The sequence below is a fragment of the Bos mutus genome, chromosome 20, assembly GCF_027580195.1.
Source record: "Bos mutus isolate GX-2022 chromosome 20, NWIPB_WYAK_1.1, whole genome shotgun sequence".
In the NCBI taxonomy this organism is placed as follows: Eukaryota; Metazoa; Chordata; class Mammalia; order Artiodactyla; family Bovidae; genus Bos; species Bos mutus.
This window is the reverse complement of record NC_091636.1, coordinates 3,912,372-3,938,387: the sequence shown is the minus strand read 5'-3', so window position 1 is coordinate 3,938,387 and position 26,016 is coordinate 3,912,372. Positions and strand designations below refer to the sequence as shown.

General features: G+C 51.7%; 1 protein-coding gene across 1 annotated transcript in view; it reads left to right on the top strand.

Moving 5' to 3' along the window:
- Positions 1-26,016, top strand: part of SH3PXD2B (SH3 and PX domains 2B) — a 123,674-nt gene that overhangs the window by 13,423 nt on the left and 84,235 nt on the right. Inside the window, exon 2 of the mRNA XM_070357423.1 lies at positions 21,757-21,837. Within this exon, the coding sequence (XP_070213524.1) occupies positions 21,757-21,837 (81 nt within the window). The remainder of the gene's footprint in view (positions 1-21,756; positions 21,838-26,016) is intronic.

Genomic DNA, 26,016 nt, shown 5'->3' with positions numbered 1-26,016 from the left:
CACGATGGAGACCATTGGTGGTTGTGAGCAATTACATTGTTTTATATTTTTATGTATTATGCCAGGTGTCTCTAGAGGGGAGAGGACTGGGTTAGGACCAGAGTCAGGAAAGCGTCCTGAAGGGAGGGAGAAGGAGGGACCCCGCTTCCCCTGCTCCGTTTTTTCTGTCTTATAGACTTGTATATGAAGCCCCAGAAGCTGGTGAAAAAGTCCACACAGGGGTTCACATCAAGGCTAGGAGGAATAATCTGCTGGGTGAGGAGACCAGCAGGGCACAGGTACAGGGGTGGCCAAGGAATCCACAGAACCTGACCTTTGGGAACCACATGCAGTTTCATGCAGGAAAAGGGGCTCCTTGGATGTGCAAAGTTTGGTACCCACTTATGCAGCCTCCCCTCCTTTATCTGGGGTGAGAATCCCTAATCCTCTTCTGGTACCCCTAATAGATGGCTGTCCCCAGGGTTTGAGAGCTCAGTCCCTCTACATTCTCATCTGTTTCTTTTCTCCCTCATGCCCTCAAGCCCAGGGGGATAGGAAGATGGAGCTGCACTTACATGGAGGAGGCAGATGTTTAAGGAGTATCCTAGACCGTCTTAATTGGCCTATATCTACCTGTCACCCAACCAGGGCGTTCAGCTTAGATGCTTCCTACTGGACCAAGCCTGTCTCAGTGCTCCTGCATCGGGTCTAGTTGTCTGTTAACTTGTCTCCTCTCCACTAGGCCCTGAGTCCCTCACAGTCCAGGACCTGACCCAGAACAAGTCAGTTCTTGTTCTTTCAATGAACCCTCTTAGTCCCAAGGTCCCATGATTCTAGGGTGATGGCCATGGATGGCATCCTTCAGCTGAGACAGAGTCAGATGCCTTGTGTTGACCCGCTCCTGCCACCAGACCAAGCATTGTGTCATAGTGGATAAGGCACAGGCCTTGGAGGCAGCCAGGCCTGGGTGTAAACCCTGGCTTTATTACTTTCTGCCTGTGCGGTTTAGGGTTTGTTACTTAACCTCTCAGAACCTCAGTATCTTCTTCATCTTTAAATAGAGGAGTCATACCAGTAAGTGACACATAGCAAACCCTCAAGAGTCCAGTGGACATGGATGGAATACTATAACCCTTTGGGATGCTACAAGGTCAAACCGTATGAAATTGCCAGTTTTTGACTTAACAAATGGCAATTTCACTTAGTTCAACCTAATAATCTAGTTTGATTTGGGCCTACGGAACCCACTCTGCTTGCACGGCAGGGGATTAGGGGCCCCCACTCTACCAGGCATCTTATTGAGATTATCCCTTTACAACAGCCCTGAGAGACAGGTAACACTCTTCCAGTCATCCCTTGGTATCCATGGGGGGCTGGTTCCAAGGCTCTTGTGGATACCAAAACCCATGGATTCTGGAGTCCCTTATATACAGTGGCATAGTGTTTGCACATAACCTTGTTCAGTTCTGTTCATTCGCTCAGTCGTGTCTGACTCTTTGCGACCCCATGAACCGCAGCACACCAGGTCTTCCAGTCCATCACCAACTCCTGGAGTTTACCTAAACTCATGTCCATTGTGTTGGTGATGCCATCCAACCATCTCACCTCTGTCGTCCCCTTCTCCTGCCTTCAATCTTTCCCAACATCTGGGTCTTTTCAAATGAGTCAGCTCTTCACATCAGGCGGCTAAAATACTGGAGTTTCAGCTTCAATATCAGTGCTTCAAATGAACACCCAGGACTGATTTCCTTTAGGATGGACTGGTTGGATCTCCTTGCAGTCCCCTTGTGTATCCTCAGCAAATACTTTAATCGTCTCTAGGTTACTTATAATACCTAATACAATGTAAATGCTATGTCAGATCAGATCAGATCAGATCAGTCGCTCCGTCGTGTCCGACTCTTTGCGACCCCATGAATCACAGCACGCCAGGCCTCCCTGTCCATCACCAACTCCCGGAGTTCACTGAGACTCACGCCCATCGAGTCAGTGATGCCATCCAGCCATCTCATCCTCTGTCGTCCCCTTCTCCTCTTGCCCCCAATCCCTCCCAGCATCAGAGTCTTTTCCAATGAGTCAACTCTTCGCATGAGGTGGCCAAAGTATGTAGATACTTGTAAATACAATGTAAATGCTATGTAAATAGTTGCCGGCAAACAGCAAATTCAAATTTTGGTTTTTTGGAACTTTCTGGATTTTCTTCCTCTTTCTTTTTAAATCTGAGCTTGGTTGAATCCACAAAAGCAAAGGGCTGACTGTATTAGCATCCCCACTTACCAGATGGGGAAACTGGGGCTCCTAAGTAGCTTGCTCAAGGAAGTATATAGCCAGGGTTGGAACCCAGGTCTGTCTGAGTCTGTGGCTGTTTGCTTTGCTGCTGTCTTGAGACGGGGCTGCCTGTCTCCCCGTGGAGTGGCAGGAGAGCTCCCAGCACTCTCTTGGAGCCCCTGACCTAGGGGCTGGCAGCTATAGACTGAAACTCCCTGAGCTGCCGCTGTGGGATGCCACGGTTCTTGTTCTGGTTTGGACAGTTGGCTTCTGCAGTTTCTGCTGCAGTGTCTGTAGCTTTGGTTGGGGACTGTAAGGGGCATTATGGAGTCAGACAAACCTGGGTTTGCATTCTGGCCCCCTCCTCAAGCAGCGGTGTGGCTTTGGACCCACCATCAGTTCACCATGCTGTGAAATGGGATGGACGGTAAGCCTCACTCCATAGGGCTCCTGAGATCAGAGTGAAATCCTGAGGATTTCACAAGTGTTCATTAGTGTTGGTCCTCAGCTGGAGAACCCCTGTGAATCCCTCCAGATTCAGAGCCTCTCCAAGCTCCACCAACAGAATTAGCTCCTCCTCCACCGTGCTCCATCAGTGGCTGTAAAGTGCTCCCTGAGGGCCTGTGGCCTGTGAGAGGATTCCACCACTCTCTTCTCTGCTGAGTACCTACTGTGTGTCAGGCACTGTGATGGGCCCTTTAGGTGTGAACCAAGACCCCAGGTAGCGCAGTGGTAAAGAATCTGCCTGCCAGGGCAGGAGATGCGAGATCCCTCAGTCAGGAAGATCTTCTGCAGTAGGAAATGGCAACCCATCCAGTATTCTTGCCTGGGGAATCCCACAGACAGAGGAACCTCGTGGGCTCCAGTCCACGGGGAAACAGAGTCGGACACGACTGAGCACACACTCAGTAAGACCCATGGGACCGCATGTCCCACCGTCCTGGTTGATTTCATGGCTGTGCCACATGGCACGCAGGAGCTTAGTTCCCTGATCAGGGGTTGGACCCGTGCCCAGCCCCCTGCAGTAGAAGCACAGAATCTTAACCACTGGACCACCAGGGAAGACCCCCACAGCCCTGGTTTAGATCTTAACTCTGTCACGTGCTGGCCGTGTGGCCTCGTGCCAGCCAGTGTCACCACTCCCCATGCCCAGTCAGCCAAGTAAACTGGCCGTTTGGATTCTTTTGCGTTACTCAGCTTCATCCCTGCTGCCTGTGCGCTTGCACACAGTGGGTGCTCCAGGTGGCTACCCAGTTCTCCCCGTAGGAGAGGCACTGATTTAAAATCTCTCAGCTGCATTTCCTGCATTGCCCCGGGCTCCTCTGAGGCCTGGCAACCTGGGCCATCTCCACGAGCCCTCAGTGCTTGCCCTGGAGGCTTTCCTAGAAAGCTAGCCTTCAGGTTAGTTTCAGCAGAGCCTGGGCTCCGGCTGCCAACACCTCTGCTTGCCATTGGAAAGTTCCCCGTGCCGCTCCGGCCAGATGTGTGCAAGGCCATGAGCTGGCAGCCAGAGGCCCGGCTGATGCTGCAGACCCGGTCCAGCGAGAGTTTCCACCAGCTCTGAGTCTCCGTCTAGAAGAACAGAGGGGCTGGGCCCCCTGGCCCTGCGAGTGGGTCATGCCCATCCTCTGGGTGAGACCCCAGCAGTGAGGGAAAGATGGGCTTCAGGGAGGGCAGTTGATTGGATTTCACAGCGAGACATTCCTGACTTTTCCCTTTAACATAGCTTGTCTCGACAGATTCGAGTCAGCCTGGAGGGGGCTGGGGGACAGGCTCAGCCTGAGCCTCTAGGGCCCCATCTCTGACAGAGTTATTAGTGATTGCACTCGCAGCTTCCTGTAAGTCAGGCTGTGTGCCAAGATTCTGCCCTGCATTAGCCTGTTGAATCCCTAGCCAACCCTGTAAAGTAGGTACGACTGTTCTGTCCATTTTACAAATAAGAAAATGGAGACTCAGAGCCATGAAGTGACTTATGAAGTCCCACAGCAGCGGTAAGCTATAGAGCCCAGAATCACACCCAGGTACCCGAAAGCCAGTGCCTTTTTTTTTTTTTAATGGCATTAAAGAGTAGTTGTTAATTTTAATTTTTGATTTATATGCATGCATTCAGGAGGATTCGGAGAAGGCAATGGCACCCCACTCCAGTACTTTTGCCTGGAAAATCCCATGGATGGAGAAGCCTGGTAGGCTGTAGTCCATGGGGTCGCTAGAGTCTAACACGACTGCGCGACCTCACTTTCACTTTTCACTTTCATGCACTGGAGAAGAAAATGGCAACCCACTCCAGTGTTCTTGCCTGAAGAATCCCAAGGACGGGGAAGCCTGGTGGGCTGCCATCTATGGGGTCGCACAGAGTCGGACACGACTGAAGTGACTTAGCAGCAGCAGCAGCATGCAGGAGGATTCCCTTTTTTGGTATCACATTCTGTTAGCTTTTGTGCGTGTATAGGTTCTCATAACCACCACCCCAGACAGGAAGAATGAGCCCATCACCTCCTAAGAGTCCCCTCGGCTGCCCGGACTCTTGGATGATGTGAAATGCTGCCTCCACACGCAGTTGGAGTTGCTCCTATGCTGTTCTCTTATTCTCCATCGCCTGCCCAGAGAGGTCTCGGGGTGAAGAGTGGACCTCTCTCCCAGGCTGGGCCCTGTGCCTGCATTCTTCTCTGTAACAAAGCCGATTCTGTCTCTAGCATGCTTGGCGGTTGAACTGTTCACTCAGCCATTCCAAGAGCATTGTTACCCCAGACTCAGAGCCTTGAATGAGGCCACCTTGATTTATGACCGTGTGGCCCTGTCTTGGCTTTCTCTCATTCTGCCCGCCTGCCTCTCCATCTGCCTGTTGGTCTCCCACTGGGCAGTTCCTGAGAGCAGGCGCAGCACAGACTAGGGTGAGCCCTACAGGCCTGGCTTGAGGGCCCCCAGGGGAGTGGGCTGAAGTCATGTGAACAGATTTCCCGGAAGAACATGTGCTGAGCAAGGGCAGCCCTAGTGGGAACCTGGAGAATGAGGGTCTCCAGGAAGGCTTCCAGGAGGAGGCGACCTCTGCACTGACTCCTGGGAAGTGACGAGTTGCTATACAGGTGAAGGGAGAGAAGATGCTCCCTCCAGAGGCAATGGGAGGCGCAGGGGTCACAGGCAGGGGAGCACCTGGTCAGGTGGGAGCGGGAGGAGGCCCCCTAAAGACCTGACATGCCTTTGTTGTCTTCACTGTCTGAGAGCTCCAGAAGGGTCAGGACTTCTGTCTTCCTGGTTCATGGCCGTATCTCCAGCCTTTGGAAGGGAGCCTGGTACACAGTAGGTGCTCTATATTTGCTGAATGAATAAATGAACTGAAGTGTTTGTAGCAGAAGAGAGACTCAGTTCTACTTGCACTTTAGAGATAAACTGGACCTGTCTCCCACCTCCCAGCTTGGCAGCCCTCTGCCCGTAGGCACAGTCTGAGACCAGCCTTATCGCCCACCTGAGCATTTACTGTGTGTCCTAGGGGCGAGGAGTACAGTCAGTCCTGAACCAGAGCGTTCTATCTGCTGCTAACACCACAAGCACTTGTATTTGGGCCCCTTTCCAAGCATTCACTTAATTGAAAAGATTGAAAAGAAAAAACCTTGGCTGCCAGCCGCACTCTGTATGTCACTTGCTGTGGCGCCTGAGCTTGGCAATCCTGACGCTGACTCGGGACAGGAAAACGCTGCCTGGGGCCAGGCCTGGCCTTGGGGATCTGGGAGGAGGAGAAGGGACTTCGGGGGCTGAAGGAGCTGGGCTTGAGACTGAGGTCGCCAGCTTCCCAGCTACCTGGCCTTGAGCATGGCAGCATGGCCCTGGGTTTCCACCTCCCCCACCTGAGGACGGCCCCACCTTCTGACAGGCCTTTCATGATGATTGACATGATGTTGGTAAAATCCCATGGGCAAAGGAGCCTGGAGGGCTACAGTCCATGAGGTCACAAAAGTGTCGGACACAAGTAAGTGACTAAAGAACCACAAAGTGCCCAGCACAGGGTCAGCATGTAGCCAGCAGGTTTCCTGGCATGGATGCTGCTTTTATTTTAGGCCCCCACTCAGCTCAGGAAGATCCCCTGGAGAAGGAAATGGCAACCCACTCCAGTATTCTTGCCTGGAGAATTCCATGGACAGAGGAGCCTGGCGGGCTACAGTCCATGGGGTCGCTAAGAGTCAGACAGGACTGAGCAGCTAACACACACACACACCACTCAGCTTGGTCCTGCCTCACTCTGACATCCTAGGTCTCAAGGGCATCATGACACTCAGTGGCATTTCTCCAGGATTAAACTTAATGTCTGGAGAAGGAAATGGCAACCCACTCTTGTATTCTTGCCTGGAGAATCCCACGGACCGGGGAGCCTGGTGGGCTACAGTCCGTGGGGTCGCAAAGGGTCAGACACGACTGGGTGACTAATATAAATTTAATGGACCTTCTTTAAAAAGAGAAATAACACGTTTCTCAGCACTTCCGGTGGTGATGCTGCTCTGGGGTGTTGGGAAATCAAACATGCAGCAGGGTTTTGCAATTCTAAAAAGAGGTTGGGAATGCTGACCTACATAGGCCAGATGTTGGGCAGACATCTGGGGAGAGCTGACAGATCGGGTACCAAAGGGAGCGCGTGGTCTCCATGGGGAATGGCAGAATCATGTTTCCCGTTAGTTAAGCTGGTGGAGCCTGGCCAGCTGCCCCTGCCCTCTCCCCGCTCTCCCCTTCTCCTCCACCCTTCTCTCCTCCTCTCCCTCCTTACCTCCTGCTTCACCCCACCCCAGCCCCACACCTCCCCGCCCTTTAGCGACTTTGTCCTCCGCCTTAAGCCCTGGCAGCAGATAGCCAGCGAGGTGGGCCTGGAGCCCAGCCAGTCTTTAATCACCAAGCTCTTCCCAGGAACCACCAACCCAGAAACCCAACCGGTGTGGGAGCTTTATTGGGGTGGCCCAGAAGGTCGCAGTTACCTTTCAAAGTCGGTTTCTTAAACGAGGGTTTATAGACTCTTGGGCGCCCTCAGACATATCCCCAGAAACCCATCTAGATCTTGGAACTAACACTGCTGCTTGATTTCAGGGCTGCACATGTTTTGTGTTTAATAAAGGTTGTTCTGGCTGCAGTGCAGGACAGCTTTAGTTATCCTGGGCTAAGGACTTGCTGCAGGAACTGTGTGGTCTGTGAACAGAAGTCATAGCCCCTCAATATGGAGAATTCCCTGGGCAGAGGAGCCTGGCGGGCTACAGTCCATGGAGTTGCGAAGAGTTGGACATGACTGAATGACTGACACTTTCACTTTTCTTCGTGCTGCATGAGAGATGGAGTTTTTCCTCTCTCAATCCAAAAAGAGCTCCCCACACCTGAGAAACAGCATTCCAGATTGGAGCTCCAGCATCCTCAGCCCTCATCCTAAGAGGGCCCTAGATCTGGTTCCAACTCTCCTCCCCACTTGCTGTGTGGCCTTGGCAAGTCCCTTCCCCTCTGTGACCTCATAACCCCAACTATAAAATGAGGGATGATCTAGAGCAGGATTTTTGTATATTTTAAAGTCTTGGAACCCTGTGCTGTCGGCTTGAAGCAGGCAAAGGAAGACCGTGAGCAATGGAGGAGCCTGAGCCCCGTCTAGAGGCTCCACTGAGGGTTGCCTTGTGGCAGTGTGGACCGGTTACACCCTCTTCCACATATAGAAGAGCTAAAAGCGGCAATGCCTAGTGGAAACCAGGGTGGAGAGTCTGGGAACCCACCCACCTCACCAGCAGCCGCGGGCTTCTTGCAGGCCAATTTGACCACTGGCTAATCACCTAAGAACTCTCCAAATGTGAAGTCCTCTGGGGTGTCATTGTGCAGGAGGCCCCGAGGAACGTGCAAGGAAATTTGCATACTACCATGGAAGTTTAAAGAGTCCATGCTGGGAGTGGAACCCCTAGCAAGTCATGACACTTCTCTGAATCCCCATTTGTAGAATGGAGGAGCTGCCCTAATCAGAGCTGTGTGGTACATGTCCGCCCGGGGCCCGGGGCCCAGGGCAGGCATCACTAATGGGCCGCAGAGTTGTGTCTTGCTGGTGCTCCTTTCTCTCAGCCCTTGCAGGAAAACAGCCCCAACCCTGCTGTCCTATTGGTACCCTTGCTTTCGATGTGTTCTTTGGTCTCCCAGGTCATTCCAGGCTCCCCATCAATACTTCAGAGCCAGGAGAGGGCTTTCACCTTGAGAAATGTGGGCTCATTGGCCTGTAAACAACAGCTCCAGACAGATGAGAATGGTAAGGAATTCCACTTAAAACAGCCCTGCCCTCATTGGGGACTGTCCTGCCGCCACCATCCTGCCACAAACCCCTGTACCATATATCCTTAAACCTTAACTCAGTGTTGTTCTTCAAACTGACTCTTTTTTTTTTTTTGACTTACATTATTTTTAAAGGAAATTTTAGCTGTCCACTGTAAGTGGAAAACCAGCAGCCCTCGCTAGAAATAGAAGGGAACTAAATAGAAAGGAAAAAGAAAATCAGCGTGTTAAAGTTCTTCCTGGCAAGGGTTGCCTGCCCTGAGGTCTTCTGTCCCTTCTTCAGGAAATGAGACCAACAAGTGCTGGAAGGGGTGTTAAGAAGCCACGACTGCCAACTTTCTGAGCCAGTCAGGGCTGGAAGGGAATGGCAGAGACTGACTTTCTCACTATGGGATTCCCTGCAGTTTGAGTGCCGAGCCCTGAATCACCTGAAACCCGCTGGTGTGCCCAAGCTCCTGCGTGCCCTGAGACTGTCATCTAAGCAAAGACCGTCGCTTGAGAAGAGCTTGGACCACACCCGTCCCCAGACCCTCCCCCAAATGTAAACCTCTGGCCACCGCACCCCTCCCATCAAAATGAAATCCCTTTGTCCCGTGACTAGTGCAGAAGCCACGCCCCTTCTAATTAACATCAGTGGGGAATTTCAGCCCCAGAAACCCCACCACAGAGATCTGCAGAAACAAAGTGTGATTGGAGGCCATTCCCCTGTGCCTCAGGGATTTTATTCTCAGGGCAAAAACACCTTCTCATGTTTTGTGAGTTCACATGATGAAAGCATATGAGATCACAGCACTCCCGAGGCAGGAAGACAGCTGTTTCATATCATCCTGCCCTGGGGAGGCTGTATCGGTGGAGTTCTGGGGCCTCTCCCAGGGCCGCGGCTGTGGGCAGAGCTCTGGGCCAGTGGGTCTGCAGGGAGAGGGCATGGCAGTTAAACCGAGCTGCCTGGGGCTTGCCCGTTTCTGGGCCACTACTTAGCCATGCCCAGCCCTGGTTCCAGGCATTTTTTAAAGGCCTCTAAACTTTGTTCTAGTTTAAATCTTTATTCATGGGTGACCTCTTGGCTGTTGTCACTTAGAAATGGAATGTAAATTTCTGTGTGTTTAATGGGGTCCTCCAGGCACTGGGAACCCCCAACCCATGGGGCTAGGTTGGACCTGCCAAAAGAGGTGACTGGAGGCCATAGGAAGCATTTATGGAACATTCTCTCTCAAATCCCAGCCATGGGCAGAGATTCTGACCAAGGTAGATTCCATTTCAGGAACTTTGAAAAAAATACCTCATTCAGTCTTTGCCTGTGAGACAAGAAGGACGAGCATCCTTATCCCATTATCCTCAGAGAACACAGAGGCTGAAAGGCGCAAAGGACCTCCCCAAACTTGGAGTGCGGTCAGGGCCGAGGCCCCCCTCTGCCCACTCCCAGCTCCTCCCCGCCCCGCACTCCCGCCTCTGTCCTCAGCTGCATCTGCACCCAGGGTGCTCTGTGATCCGGACTGGCGCACCAGAGGGTGAGCCAGGGTAGTGCGGGAAGCTGGGGCTCGTTCCACCTTGGAGTTCACGGTGCTGAGTCAGACACATTTCTTCCTGTTCTCCTAGGAAAGTGACTTTTTTTTTTTTCCCCTAAAAGAAAACAGACTATAGAAAATATGAAGAAGACTACAAGAAAGCATCAAGAAGAGAAGTTTTTAATATTCATTTATTTTTGGCCCTGCTGGGCCTTTATTGCTGCAGCCAGGCTTTCTCCAGCTGCACCAAGCCGGGGCTGCCTTCCCGCCGTGGCGCGTGGGCTTCTCTCTGCGGGGGCTTCTCTTGTGGGAGAACATGGACTCTGGGCGCATGGGCTCAGTAGTTGTGGCTCGTAGACTTCGTTGGACCCTGACATGTGGCATCTTCCCAGACAAGGGATCAAACCTGTGTCCCCTGTATTGGCAGGTGGACACTGGACCACCAGGGGAGTCTCAAGAAGAGAGTTTTTAAAGTCTAATATTCCTACCAACCCAGAGCAAACCGTGTATGTACATTTATATGTCTATTTATTTATACATATCAGGGGGTTATGTACGTATGCACATTTATATAGAATACAGTCAATCCGTGTTATTTGTGGATTTCATATTTGGGGATTTGCCTATTTGCTGAACTTTATTTCTAATCCAGCCAATACTTGCAGTGCTTCCCCAGTCACTTGCAGATGTGGGCATGTGCATGGCAGCAGAAATTGTGTGCGGCCTGATGTGCGTGTTCCCAGCTCGGGCTGAACACAGCGACCTCTGCTTTCTTGTTCCAGCTCTTAATACTCTGCATAAGTGTCTTTGTCATGGCCTATTTAGTGCTACATTCTCTTCACATTCTTGTGCTCTTCATCAGCCATTTCGCTGTTTAAAATGACCTCAAACGTGGTGCTGAAGGGCAGTCTAGGGTTCCTAAGCCTGGGATGGCTGTGTTGTGCCTTTTGGAGAAAATATGGGTGTTAGGTAAGCTCCTTTCAGGCATTAGTTCCAGTGCCACTGGCCATGAGGTCAAGGTTAGTGAATGAACAACATACACTAAGTAAGGTGTCGTTAAAGAGAAACATACAACCAGGCTGTGTACTGTTGACTACTAGATGAAAATGCTGTGATCAGAGGCTTGCAAGGCCCCAGCCCTCATTTCCCCTGGGAGCGGCAGGTCTGCATTCACTAAGTCAGTAGTCACAGTGACTGTAGAATGTCACTCTGTGTGTGCGCATGCACACTTGCTCAGTCGTGTCCAACTCTCTGCGACCCCATGGATTATAGCCCACCAGACTCCTCTGTCCAAGGAATTTTCCAGGCAAGAATACTGGAGTGAGTTGCTATTTCTTTCTCCAGAATGTAACTACACAGATTAAATATACACAAGCACATGCATACATGTATATATTGTATACATAGTTTTTTTGAGATTGAAATCTGTTCTTATACCTAAGATGATGCCTGAACTTTCCCTGAAACTACAGAATTCTTTTAGCTGCACACGGACCTTCTTCATGCCGGGAGGGGTGTTAACTGGAAGGCCAGTCCCCTGTCCTGTGTCCCAGCAGCCCCGGGCGGGCCCCAGAAGCAGGATCTGGAGAGTGCGTGGGAGCCAAGCAAGGCTCCTGTCTGTCTCCTTCCTTCATCCCGCTCTGCAGACCAGACGTCTGTCGCAAACTGGAGGTGGCTCGGGCTGCAGCAGTATCCTCTCAGAGCCAGCATATTCAGGTCTGATTTCAGGTTCCTGAGAGAGACTGACCATCCCTGGCTGTGGGATGGGAGAGGGGGCACTTCTCATGTAGGGGGTCCATGGATGGATTCTTGGCGTCTCCCAGGGGGCTTCTATGTCTCCCAGAAGCAGTCTGAGTTGAAGAAAAGTGGTCTCTGGAGGCCCCAGGACAGGGTGGGTTCCTGTGGCCCAGGCTTCAGGACACCTAATGGCATCTATGAGCAGGTGGGGTTTCCACCCTGTTTATGATGACTCCTGGCAGGTCACACTGCCCTGGGCCTCCCTGGAATGGTCCTCAGCCCGGAGAGAGGAAGGGTCAGGGCCGCTGAAGCCCCAGCACCAAGCAGGCTCAAGACGGAGGCCAGGGGTTGGGGTGGGAGGGGCAGCACCCTGGCTCATCCAACAGCTGGGAGACCCGTGCCCAGGCCCTGGAGGGGCAGTCCCTCTGCACGGCCGTGGGCCCAGAGAAGACAGTGGAAGAGGCAGGGCCCTGGGGCGATGGGGACTGGAGAGGGGACTCTGGGGGGCTCCCCTGTCAAGATGGAGAGCAGGGGCAAGGTCCCCTCAGCTTCATGTCCCTGTGTTTAGCTCTTAGTGAGGATGACGACGACGGTGGCTTCTCTTCATGGAACGTTTACCCTGTGCCAGGTCCATGTTAGGCACTCTCTGTGCGTTTTCCCATTAATTATCACACAAGCTCTGAGGTTGATGCTATTATGATCCCCCTGTTTTTACGGAGGAGGAAGCTGAGTTGCAGAGAGGTCAGGCCCCTTTCCCAAGACCATGCAGCTAGCTGAGATGGAGGCAGAGGGTGAGTCCAGGCCCTCTTAAGCCCTGAACTCAGAAGCCTCCAGCAGGCTCTCAGGAGGAGCTCTAAGATAGAAAGCGAGCAGGCACCTTGCCAGGTCAGCTGTGGCCCAGCTGCTGGGCAAGGGCATGGTTCCCCGGGGTGGCAAGGCTGTCGGGGTTGGAAGTAATGGGAGGGCAGAGTCCTTGCACTGCACAGCGTAGCTTGTGACCTCAGGCAAGTCACTACATTTCTGAACCTCCAGCCTCAACAGGACAGCGTGGAAGGTGTTCGCCTGACCTGCAAGCTCACGAGGATTTGGGGAAGACCAAGCCCACCTTGACCCCAAGCACCCTGTTATGGCTCATTGCCCCCACCTTAGCCTGCCCCTCGCCACCAGTTCATCTCTCTGTGGACTCAGAGGAAGTAGAAGCTCAGGACGTCTGGTCCTGGTGACTCTGAGCCCCTGTGGGAAACCCAGGCCTGGGGAGTCTAGACTTAGTTAATCATGCAGACTCTGCTGCTGAGATTGTGTAAGAAGGGATTTTGATGGTGGCTAATTCCAGTTTAGAGCCTCCTGTGGGGAGCAAGAGGAAGCCCTTGGTGGCCCTCAGACACCAGTATGGTCTCTGCTTCCTCATTCCCAGAGGAAGGGAGTCCCATGCTGAAGGGAGTCCCATGCTGAAGCAGGACAGAGCCAGAGAGGGCTGGACTTCCTGGCTTCTCTGTTTCTTCCTCATTTTTTTTCCCACAAAGTATAGATTTTTCCATTGACCTCAGTGCTGGGCGTTCAGTGTGTGTACAAGACAGTCATGGTTCCTGCTCTCAGCAATTGCTGTAAAATGTGATTGACTTTGTGATGAGGAGGTGGGTTCCAAGGAGACGTGTGCCACGGAGACCCAATCTAATATTGATGGGGTGGGAGCAGTCAGGGAGGGCTTTCTGGAGGAGGTAGCATTTGAACTCTGCCCTGTGAGTGGACTTGTAAACCATCCCATCTTCTGGATCTGTCTAATTGTTTCCTTTTGGTGTCATTGAGCTTGTTTCTCGACCTCCTGTATTTTCTATGAATTGAAACTTGGGTCAAGAGGCTTGAGATTCAGGTTAAATGTTGTGGTATCGATACTTGACAGATTTTGTATACTCCTACTGTATCACCTCAGGGACCATTCCGTGTCTAATTATCCCTCTTATTGGTGACATTAGGTTTGATCACTGTTACAGTTGTGGTCACCAGATCTCTCCACTGAAAAGGGATATTTTCCCCCTTTGCTGGGAGAGTAATTCCTGGGGTGATATCTTCAGCCTGTGTGACCCTCCCTTTCTCCAATAACCATTCACCCAGTGGTCCAGCACCCATCAAGGATCTTTCCAGAGTAGCTGTGCCACCTTGCTTTCCCAGCAGCAATGTCTGAGAGTTCCTGTGCCCACGTTTTTGTCAGCATCACCTATCTCCGCCATTCTAATGGGTGTATGGTGATACCTCATCATGGTTTTAATTTGCCTTTCTCTAATGCCTAATGGTGTTGAACATCTTCTCATGCACTTACTTGCCATCCATATATCCTCTTCAATAAAGTGTCTGTTTAGGTCTTTTTTCATCATGTAATCAGGTCGGTTTGTTTCCTTACTGTTGAGCCGGTTTTGTGTTTTTGAAAATATGTTCTGGGTATAAAAGTTCTTCAGGTATGCAGCCCATGTTTTGAGGACTACACTATAAAATTATAGTGTCGTGTCCAGGGAGTATGACAGGTACTGTGTAAATTTCTGAAGGATGTCTGCTTATTTATTTATTTAAATTGTGATAAAATATGTATAACATGAACATTACCATTTCAGCCGTTTTTAAGGGTCCAGCTTAGGGGTGTTAAGTGCACTCACATCGTCGTGCTCCATCACCACCATCCGTCTCCACAGCTCTTTTCATCTCCGGAACTGAACCTGCATAACCCATTAAACACTAACTCTCCGTTCCCCTTTCCCCAGTCCCTGGCAACCGCCATTCTACTTTCTGTCTCTAGGAATTTAACTACTCTAAGTACCTACTATGAGTGGAATCACACAGCATGTCTTTTTGTGCACCAGCTTATTTCACTTAGCATCTCATGTCTTCAAGTTTCATCCATATTGTAGCATATGGCAGAATTTCCTTTTTAAGGCTGAGTAATATTCCATTGTATGAATATACCACAATTTGCTTACCCATTCATCCATCAGTGGACACTTGCATTGTTTCCACCTTTTGGCTGTTGTGAAGTCTACTTTTAATTTCTTAATGCCAGGCCACTGGGTATTAAACTGTTTTGGAGATATAATCTAAAAGCCAAGATCAGATGTATTAGGATTGCTTTGGTTGAAAGTAACAGAAACTCACTCAAACTGACTTAAATAAGTAAGGAAAAATTTGGGCCTGTGTCTAGGTAATGTCCAGGATACTGGATCCAGGGATTCAAACAATGTCATGGGACTTGGCGCGTCTCTCTTGCTCTGACCTCTGCTTACTTCTGCGCTTTCTCCATCTTAAGTCTCGGTGTGATGGTCTCCCAGTTAGTTGCTGCAGTGAGGAAAGCAGTCTCTTTCCTGATTGTGCCGTCAGACATCCAGAACTGAGTCTCATCACCCTGGCGTGGGTGACGTGCCCATCCCTGAGCCATTATTGAAGCCAGGGACCGATAGTACCCTGGTAGCCAGGCTTGGAACGTGACACTCTCTGTCACAAAGACAAGGGAAAGAAGGGGCATGGCTTTTCAAGGGGAATTGGGGGCCGCCACCAAAAGGAGAGACGGGGCACCAGGCCAGCCAGGGGAATTGGGGGCCGCCACCAAAAGGAGAGACGGGGCGCCAGGCCAGCCAGGGGAATTGGGGGCTGCCACCTAAAGGAGAGACGGGGCGCCAGGCCAGCCAGGGGAATTGGGGGCCGCCACCAAAAGGAGAGACGGGGCACCAGGCCAGCCAGGGGAATTGGGGGCCGCCACCTAAAGGAGAGACGGGGCGCCAGGCCAGCCAGGGGAACTGGGGGCCGCCACCTAAAGGAGAGACGGGGCGCCAGGCCAGCCAGGGGAATTGGGGGCCGCCACCAAAAGGAGAGACGGGCGCCAGGCCAGCCAGGGGGAACTGGGGGCCGCCACCTAAAGGAGAGACGGGCGCCAGGCCAGCCAGGGGAACTGGGGGCCGCCACCTAAAAGGAGAGACAGGGAGCCAGGCCAGCCAGGGGGAATTGGGGGCCTCCACCAAAGGAGAGACGGGCGCCAGGCCAGCCAGGGGAATTGGGGGCCACCTAAAGGAGAGACAGGGAGCCAGGCCAGCCAGGGGAACTGGGGGCCGCCACCAAAGGAGAGACGGGCGCCAGGCCAGCCAGGGGAACTGGGGGCCGCCACCTAAAGGAGAGACGGGGCGCCAGGCCAGCCAGGGGAACTGGGGGCGCCACCAAAGGAGAGACGGGCGCCAGGCCAGCCAGGGGAACTGGGGGCCGCCACCTAAAGGAGAGACGGGCGCCAGGCCAGCCAGGGGAACTGGGGGCAGCCAAAAGGAGAGACGGGCGCCAGGCCAGCCAGGGGTGGGGCCGCCACCTAAAGGAGAGACGGGCGCCAGGCCAGCCAGGGGAATTGGGGGCCGCCACCTAAAGGAGAGACAGGGAGCCAGGCCAGCCAGGGGTGGGGGGGCCTCCACCAAAGGAGAGACGGGCGCCAGGCCAGCCAGGGAATTGGGGGCCGCCACCTAAAGGAGAGACGGGCGCCAGGCCAGCCAGGGAAATTGGGGGCCGCCACCAAAAGGAGAGACGGGCGCCAGGCCAGCCAGGGGAACTGGGGCCGCCACCTAAAGGAGAGACGGGCGCCAGGCCAGCCAGGGAATTGGGGGCCGCCACCAAAAGGAGAGACGGGGCACCAGGCCAGCCAGGGGGAATTGGGGGCCACCAAAGGAGGACGGCGCCACCTAAAGGAGAGACGGGGCGCCAGGCCAGCCGGGGGAATTGGGGGCCGCCACCTAAAGGAGAGACGGGGAGCCAGGCCAGCCAGGGAAATTGGGGGCCGCCACCAAAAGGAGAGACGGGGAGCCAGGCCAGCCAGGGGAATTGGGGGCCGCCACCAAAAGGAGAGACGGGGCGCCAGGCCAGCCAGGGGAATTGGGGGCCGCCACCAAAAGGAGAGACGGGGAGCCAGGCCAGCCGGAACACCAGACACAGCTCGTGGGTGCTGGGCACTGGACAAGGCCCTGTGTACCTCAGTTGTTATAGTGAGTCCTCGGGGGAAATACTATCCCCATTCCATTTTATTTGTTTTTAAATTAATTTTTATAGTATACTTGATTTACACTGTTGTGTTAATTTCAGGTACGCAGCAAAGTGAATCAGTTGTACTTAAACGTATATCCACTCTTTTTTAGACTCTGTTCCCAGAGAGGTCATTACAGAGTATTGCGTTCCTGTGCTAGGCAGTAGGCTCTCATTAGTTATCTAGTTTATATATAGTAGTGTGCATATGTCAATCCTAACCTCCCAGTTTCGGAGAAGGCAATGGCACCCCACTCCGGTACTCTTGCCTGGAAAATCCCATGGACAGAGGAGCCTGGTAGGCTGCAGTCCATGGGGTCACTAAGGGTCGGACACGACTGAGCAACCGCACTTTCACTTTTCACTTTCCTGCATTGGAGAAGGAAATGGCAACCCACTCCAGTGTTCTTGCCTGGAGAATCCCAGGGACAGGGGAGCCTGGTGGGCTGCCGTCTATGGGGTCACACAGAGTCGGACACGACTGAAGCAACTTAGCAGCAGCAGCAGCAGCAGCAGCCTCCCAGTTTATCCCTCCTCTGCTTACCCCTTGGGAACCATAAGTTGGTTTCCTGTGCCCATGTTAGAGAGGAGGATGCTGTGGCCAGAGAGACTAATACCTTGTGAGTTTCAACCACAGCAGGGCTGGCATTAGAACCCATCACATGGGCTCCTTCACCAGCCCCCAAGCCCTGGGAAAGGCCAAAGCTCTGCAGTGGGACCATTCTTATTAAAAAGTTAGATCTGTGCCTAAAAAGTGAAGCTATCAAATTGTGTTCAGAGGTTGATTCCAGTAAACCAATTAGATCTGCTGCAGAGTTCTTGTACCATAGGGACAGAACTTTAAAAATTGTAAGCAAGAGGTCAAGAATGAATTATGTAAGCAGAATTGTTTTTCTCCATTTATGGGTGTATGCTCTGTGTTGGCTTTTACATCTTCAGTTCTTTTTTTTTTTCTTGTTTTTTAATCCACATTGGCATTGTCCTTCACAGATAGTCATCTAAACTTTGCTTGTACATCCCCCAGGATGGGGGCTTTTGGTAAGGTGCGTTCTGGGTCTCAGTTTACCCATCTGGAAGGTGGGACCATTTGGTTGACTGAGTTCCGTGGTCCCTTTCAGATGCGGGGAAGCCCATTTACTAGTTTCCCTGCCCCTTTTCAAGACCATTTTCTACACAACAGCCAGAGGTATGCCTGTGGGTATATTTATCTATCTATCTATCTATCTATATATATGTATTTATTTTTAAATATACATTAAATTATATCTCATGCTTTTTCCCCAACCCCTGTGCCTCTCAAACCTTCAGAAGAATAAAGTTCCTCGCCCTGGTGTATAAGCCTGCGGTGATGCCTCTGCTGCTCCTCCTGGGAGCACCCCCTTCCCCGCCAGCGCTGTTCTGCCATAATGGTCTTCTGGTTCCTCGACAGGCCAAGCGTTTTCCAGCCTGCGCATCATTGTTTGCACTTCTCTTTCTGTGTGGAATACACATTCCTCAGCTCTTCTCCAGACCAGTTCCTTATCTTTCGGGTGTCAGTTCAGAGTCTGCTTCCTTGGAGGGACTTTCCTTTCCAGGAACGCTCACCCCCACCACTTGTGTCTTGCACTCTCACAGCAGGCTTTGGGGTCCTTCCTAGCACGGACTGTAACTTAAATTATACACATATTTCTTCATCAGCTGGTTTATTGCCCATCTTCCCACTCTCCAAGAGTAGGGTCCGGACTGTCCGACTGTCTACTTCATTCTAGTGAACTAGAATTGGTGTTTTCTTTTTCATAACACTAATGACTATTGGTGTGGCTTTGATAACAACTCTTTTTGTTGTAAAATCACTTTTCCAGGGTGACTGTCTCCCAGAGGATGCCTTGACCTGTTCTTTGGCTCCATGAGTGACCCAGGACTAGTGGGAGAGAAAAGGGCCAAGATACGTGAATCCCTGGTGAAATCATGAAATCATTTCTTTCTAAAACAGGGGCTGGGTAGGCATTGGGGAATCGGGGTGCAGGATACTAAGATTTCTTGAACCTTTCCTCTCTGCCAGGCAAGGAACTCAGAGCTTTATCTCTGATAATCATCATAAAGCTATTTGAGGTGGGCTTGATGACTCCATTTTACAGATAAGGAAACTGAGGCTCTGGGGGTTGGGAGACTGTGATTCAAGAGCCCAAGTCCCTTCCTCCCTGCTGTGCTTCACTGAAATGAAATAGATGTTGGATTTGGAGAGGTCGTCCCCGGTGAACCTCTGAGTTGGGCATTCAAGGGCACCTCCCACCTGGTCCTGATTCGTCTTTCAATTTTTCATCTCTTCTCACCAGAAGAAACTTCTCCCATAAGTCCCTGGTGTTACAGTGGGCTCTGGCTCCCTCTGCCCAAAGCTGCTCCTCCTTTTCCTGTTTTGAATGAAGGTATCCTAGCAAGAACTCATTTGGGAAGAGACTTTGTTTACCACCACCTTGGAAACCACTGCCAGGTGTGGCCCCCCGTACTCCCTGAGCTGGTCTTTGCTCCACCGTCGTCCCCCACCACCCACGGCCTCTTCCTTCCTCTCCTGCTCTCTGGATCGACATGCCCTTCAAGGTACACCACAATGACTTCAAGCTTTAGAGAGCTCTCCTGCCCCGCTTCCTGTGCCAGTCAGGACTAAATTACATGTGTCAAAAACCCAACTCAAACTGGCTTCAAAAACATTCCCGGAGTGTGGGTGTGGCCCGAGATTTACTGGCTCAGGAGGGACCAGGAGTAGACCGAGCTACATGCAAAGCTGGGTCTAAGGGTCAGACCGTGTCATCAGAAATCTGCTGATTTCATTCTCAGGCACATTCCTCCCAAGTGATGATGCTGTGATCCCCCAGCGACTCCAGGTCGTGTCCTAACAGCAGAGCAACCTCAAGGAAGAGAGAACTGGTTTTTCTCAGGGTGGGAGCAGAAGTCCCAGGGCTGGTTCTTAGTGCCTGTGATTGGCCTGGCATGAGTCACGTGATCACTCCTTAACCAGTCACCGTGGACAGTGGTACCCAGCGTGGTGTCTAAAGGACTGTGTTGAGGTGGGAAAGGAGGTTCCCAGGAGAAAAGTCCAGGCACTCTGGTTGAAAGAAAGGTTTATCAACACAGTAAAATAATGATACAGCAGGGGAAGGAGAGGGTGGGATGAGTTGAGAGAGTGCCATTGACATGTATACTCTGCCATGTGTAAACATAACTAGTGGGAACCTGCTGTATGACACAGGGAGTTCAACTCAGCACTCTACTGACATAGAGCTGGAGGTGGGAGGGAGGCTCACGAGGGCGGGAATATATGTATACTTACAGCTGATTCACATTGTTGTATGGCAGAAACCAACACAACATTGTGAAGCAGTTATGCTCCAATTTAAAAAAAATTAAATGCAAAAAATAATGATGTCTACTGTAGTTGATCAGTCACTCGGTTGCGTCTGAATGTTTGCAAGCTCATGGGCTGCAGCACACAGGCTTCTCTGTCCTTCACTATCTCATGGCATTTGCTCCAAATCCTGTCTGTTGAGTCGGTGATGCTATCCAGCCATCTCATCCTCTGTTGCCCCCTTCTCCTCTCGCCTTCAGTCTTTCCCAGCATCAGGGTCTTTTCCAATGAGTCAGCACTGCACATCAGGTGGCCAAAGTATTGGAGCTTCAGCTTCAGCATCAGTCCTTCCAGTGAATATTCAGGGTTGATGTCCTTTAGGATTTACTGGTTTGATCTCCTTGCAGTCCAAGTGACTCTCAAGAATCTTCAGCACCACAGTTCAAAAGCATCAGTTCTTCAGCGCTCAGACTTTATGGTCCAACTCTCACATTGGTACAAGACTACTGGAAAAACCATGGCTTTGACTAGATGGACCGTTGTCAGCAAAGTGACGTCTCTGCTTTTTAATATGCTGTCTAGGTTTGTCATAGCTTTTCTTCCAAGGGGCAAGTGTCTTTCAGTTTTATGGCTGCAGTCAGCATCTGCAGTAATTTCCACCGTCCACATGTTATTTATCTTCATGTATGCACATGCTGTCTCCCCAGCTCACTCTGCACTCATGGAGTCAGAAGCCTTGCCTGTGTATTCCTGTGCCTCTAACAACACCCAGCCCCTCGGGTTTATTTCTCTTTCTAGGTGGCTTTCACACATGTATGTTTTACATGTCAAAATCGCCCTGTAACCACAGATCATTTGTGCAAAGCAGAAATAGATGTGCTCATCCCTTATCCCTTGAGTACCCAGGTGGGGTCCAAGGTCACCAGAGTCCCCAGCCAGAGGCCTCTGACCTCCTGTCGTCACCTTTTGTGCCTGAATTTGTTGTCGATGTATTATTTTCTGTGCGTGCTTCAGTTAGTGACAGAGATTAGAAACATGGCCCTGTGGTTTGTAGAGTGGTTTCCCATCCTCTGCTTTATCGGAGCCTCACGCTATCCTGGTAGGCAGCAGAAACAGTTGTTATTAGCACACTTTACAGACGGAGAAACTGCCCATAGAGGGAAATGATGACTCGGCCCAGGCCCTAACTGGAGGAAATGACACGATGGCTAAGCTTATGAGAAACTCGGGAGAGCTGAGAGCCACAGGTTGCTGTGACTTCTGACAATTCCAAGTTTTAAGAATGATGCTGACAAAATAGCCAGCCCGATGGCTCTCTGAATTGAGTGGAGAGTAAGAAATCCTGAAAATAGCAGCATCTCCTGAGATAAGCAGGGTGCTTATGCTTTCCTAGACTTGATTTCCTGTGATCCTTTGCACAACTCTCAGAGGTGAGGGTATTATACCCATTTTACTGAAGAGGAAGCTGGGTTGCAGAGAGGGCGAGTAGCCTGTCCCAAGTCATAGAGCTGGTCAGGGGCAGAGCTGAGAGTCAAGCCCAGGCCTTGCTGCCTCTAACCCTGGTGCTTTGCTCTAGAGCCCTGGCGATGGAGAGGCTGCCTCGGCGTTAACGGCTGCCTCCCTTCCTCCCTGCAGGTCTACATCATCCGGGTCACGTGGTCCAGTGGCTCTACGGAGGCCATTTACCGGCGCTACAGCAAGTTCTTCGATCTGCAGGTAAGGATGTGGGGTCTCCAGGGAGCTGCAGGGTAGGGAAGAGTGTGTATGGACCTACTTTCCGCTTTGACTTCAGAGCCTGGGTCCTCACCCACAGGGGATGCGCAGTATTTATTTCCTAGACTTAAAAATGATGTCCATCTGCTCACCTCAGCAGCTCACATACTATAAAAATGTAGAGAAGATGAGTCTGGCCCCTGTGTAGGGATAACACTAATTTGTGGAGCATTCCATATTAAAAAAAAAAAAGGTGTCCATCACTTTGGGGACATAAGTGATGGGCTGTATTGCTTTTGCTTTGGTATTCAGTATTTTTTAAATAAAATAAAGTCTCATGTTGCCTGCTCCAGAATGGAGGCTAATCTGGAAATTGTTTGTGTTTGGCTTTGGCGTTCAGATCGTAAACTTGTGTAATCGTGTTTGCTGGTGAGTTACGTGTGATCAGACTTTATGGGGCCATTCTGCTCTCAAGACAGACCCAAATCTTCCTCACCTTGGCCTCCTCTCCCCATCAGGCTCCATGTTTAGCCTGAAACACCTGCTGTGTATTGAGGGCATCGCACTTGCCCTTTCCTAAGGCCTGTCCTCACCTGAAACGCCTCCTGCACCCTGCAGGCCCTGTCGGCTTGCCGCCCTCAGGGCTCTCATCCCCTGGAAAGCCTGGTCTGACTTCACTTCCCAGCCAGAGAGAGCCATGTCCCCTAATCCCCACAGCTCTGTATCCCTTTGTGCTGACTCTTTTGAAGTTGTCTGCCTGTCCTGCTCTAATCTGTGACCCTTGTGGGCAGGAACCGCATCTTCTTTATCCTGTCCCTCCTTTTTTTTTTTTTTTTTTTTTCCTGTCCCTCCTTTGTGTTTTACTCAAGGACACTGTATGTAGCCAGTCAGTGTTTGTGAATGAATGAATGAACAAATGAACAAAGGGACGAACTAATACCCACACCGAGCACCACCAGTCTCATAGGGAGCCTCTGTGGACAGCTCCGTGTTAGCCCCTCCCCACTAGGGCAAAAGAACTCTAATCCATGGATCAGTAGCATTATGCTGACATCACCAACAGCCAGCAGATCAGAGCAAGTGTATCTCGATGAGAAGTCACAGTGCCTGATATCATGTTGCAAATTTCTTTAGGAAACACAGGCCTTAGGAGGAGATGGGAACTGGCTTGGCTTCCTGAATCCACAAGTGTTCCGTGCCTTGTGGTGAGGGGCTCACATACCCGACAGACCAGTGTGAGGGCTCGTGGAGATGACTGTCTTCTTTTCCTCTGTACCAATTAGGCTGCTTTTGTTGCAAATGACAGAAACCGGACTCAAACTGGCCTAAGTAAACAGGAGGATTTAGGGGACTGTTGTAATAGAATGCCCTGGGAGAGGGAAACTGGCAGGCTTCAGGCACAGCTTGATCCAGGGTTTTCCACTGTGTCCTCTTGTCCAGCTTCTCTCTCTTGTTCTGGATTCCCAGTTCCCTTGCATTGGCTTTATCTTGGGTCTCATGTGGTTGCAAAATGCTCTGGGCTCACACTCAGCAGGAAAGAGTGAAAGGTCAGTTCACAGAAGTGCCAGCAAACACAGTGTTTTCTAGGCTCATCTCTAAGCCAGTCAACAGGGCTGACGAACGTGGCGGCCAGTGGACTCGTCCGGTCCCTGCTCTGCCTCTCAGGCACGGGGCAGGGGCTGAGACGTGGCGAGAACAGCTGGGATCCGAGGGAGAAGGGGCACTGTGGGGCCTCCAGAAGAGCCCTTGTCCTCCACACACCAGCCTGCCTCTGTGCCGCCCACCTTCTTTCTGAAGGTTAGGTGATATTAACCACAGGCATCCTTGGTCGAGCAGACCTGATCTGTTCCTGAAAATGTCAAATGGAAGATTTTCAGAGCCTGTGTTCCAGTATTTTAAAGGGGGAGGAGCAATGTTAATGTGCTCTTAACCAGTTTCCCCAAACAGTCACCGAGCAGTCTACATTACAAACTGCCAAGAGTCACTGCACACGGGCCAGCCCTTAACCCCTGTTGCCTAACTACTTAAAATGTGATGAACTCAGTGATGCAATAAAACCAAACAGGGTCATATACAAACTATTTTTCTTCTGCTGCTGCTGCTGCTAAGTCGCTTCAGTCATGTCCGACTCTGCAACCCCATAGAGGGCAGCCCACCAGGCTCCCCCATCCCTGGGATTCTCCAGGCAAGAACACTGAAGTGGGTTGCCATTTCCTTCTCCAGGGCATGAAAGTGAAAAGTGAAAGTGAAGTCGTTCAGTTGTGTCCGACTCTTCGTGACCCCATGGACTGCAGCCCCCCAGGCTCCTCCATCCATGGGATTTTCCAGGCAAGAGTACTGGAATGGGGTGCCATTGCCTTCTCTGATTTTTTCTTCTGGTCCACAGCAAACATGAACCGAATGTCAATACCCGAAGAGGCTCTGTGTTAAAGATGCTAAGATACTATCTAAAATGGACTTGGCAGGGGACATTCCTGGCAGTCCTATGATTGAGACTCCAGGCTTCCACTGCAGGGGGCGTGAGTTCAATCCCTGCTTGGGGAACTAAGATACTAAGATCCCACAAACCGTGTGGCACAGCCAATAAATAAAGGAAGGAGAAGACACAGGCATGGTGAGGGGTGTCGGGTAGGGCTGACCCTGGGGCAAAGGCAGGGAAGGTGATAGCTATAATGCCCAACACCTCCAGACACCATGAGCCAAACCTCAGTCCTGTGTGAAACTGATGGAGATCCACACCCTCTTTCCCAGACACAGAGGGGATTTATGCAGACCCTTTATGGCAGATCTCTAAAGCATAGGTGCTGGGTAAATGTTTTGCAAGTTGTTAGACTGATTTTTTTATGCACTGGGGGGAGTGGGGAGTGCTGCCTGTATTTTGCTTTCAGAGGCCTCTTCCCTGCCTGATGCATCCAAGAAGGAACAGAGGGGGCAGAGATGGGTGACATGGGTGACTGCTCGCCTGGAGAATAATGGCGTGCACAGAACAGACAGTTTCCCAGCTAGCTGAGGCAGACAGCAGTGGGGTGGATTGATGCGAGGAGGCAGGTGTGCCCCCCTGGGACCCAGAGCGAGGGGTGTAGTTGGCTTCACAGGGTCCCGGAGCCAGCAACAGAATGATCCTCCAGAAGCCCCCAGGCCACGTGTCACATGGCCAGAAACTCTCCGAACAAGCTCCCTTTCCTGCCAACCCCTCTGGACCAGCTTCCTCTGCTGGCCCGTTGACCTACATGCCCCTTCAGTCCTGAGGTGAAGTGCCCTTCCCCGTGTCCAGGCAGTGGAGTTTGGGTACCGATTCCAGTGTCTGAGAGAGAGCACCTGAGTGTCAGTGTCCAGGGTCAGAGTCCACCCCCGAGCCTGCCATCTGTGGCCCGAAGGGTGGAGCGTGGGCCGGGCAGTGTGTGGGGAATTTGACTGGGTCATCGATTTGCCCGTTGCAGCTGCGCTCAAGGCTTCTGACCTTGACTTCCGGGGTTTGACAGACCTGGGCTCACATCTCAGTTTGCCGTCTCAGTCTCAGCTTGGTGTCCCACTCTGTTTCTGAGCCTCAGTTTCCCTGTCCTTATGTTGAGAATGAAAGCGCTTTCCCCGCATCTCCCGTGACAGTTCGCTGAGCGGTGCCTGGCTCAGTAAGCAGGAGCAGTCACCTGCTGTCACTCTGCCCAGATGGGACCTGCCCAAAGTGACATCATTAACGGAACATTTGAGGTGGGGTTGGATCCCAGGGCGCCCTGGCCCAGAGCCTGTATTCCCTCCACTCTCCTGTTCTAACTCAACTTTCTTACTTCTCCCAGAACTTAAAAGTGAGGTTTCCTCCCCGCCTCGCCATAATAGGTATTAACTGGAGGTTTACTGTGACATAAAGCTGCCTGAGACTCCACTCCCAAAACAAAGTCGTCTAGAAGCAGGGCTTAAGGGAGCTTTAAAGAGTTCCAGATGGGCAGCTGGAGTGGGAGAGTTCTGAAATTCCAGAGGGGCCTGCCCTGCCTCCAACCCCATACCTGCCTGATTGGGGGAAACTGGAAGAAGTCAAGGCAGGACCCCATCGGCCAACGTGGGCTGATCCCAAGGACCAGGCAGGAGGAGGCCGCCCGCATGGGACCTCAGCACCCTGAAGTCGGTGATTTCATGACTCACCCCACCCCCACTCCTGGCTGGGAGTAGCCTTGGCTTTTTCAGACA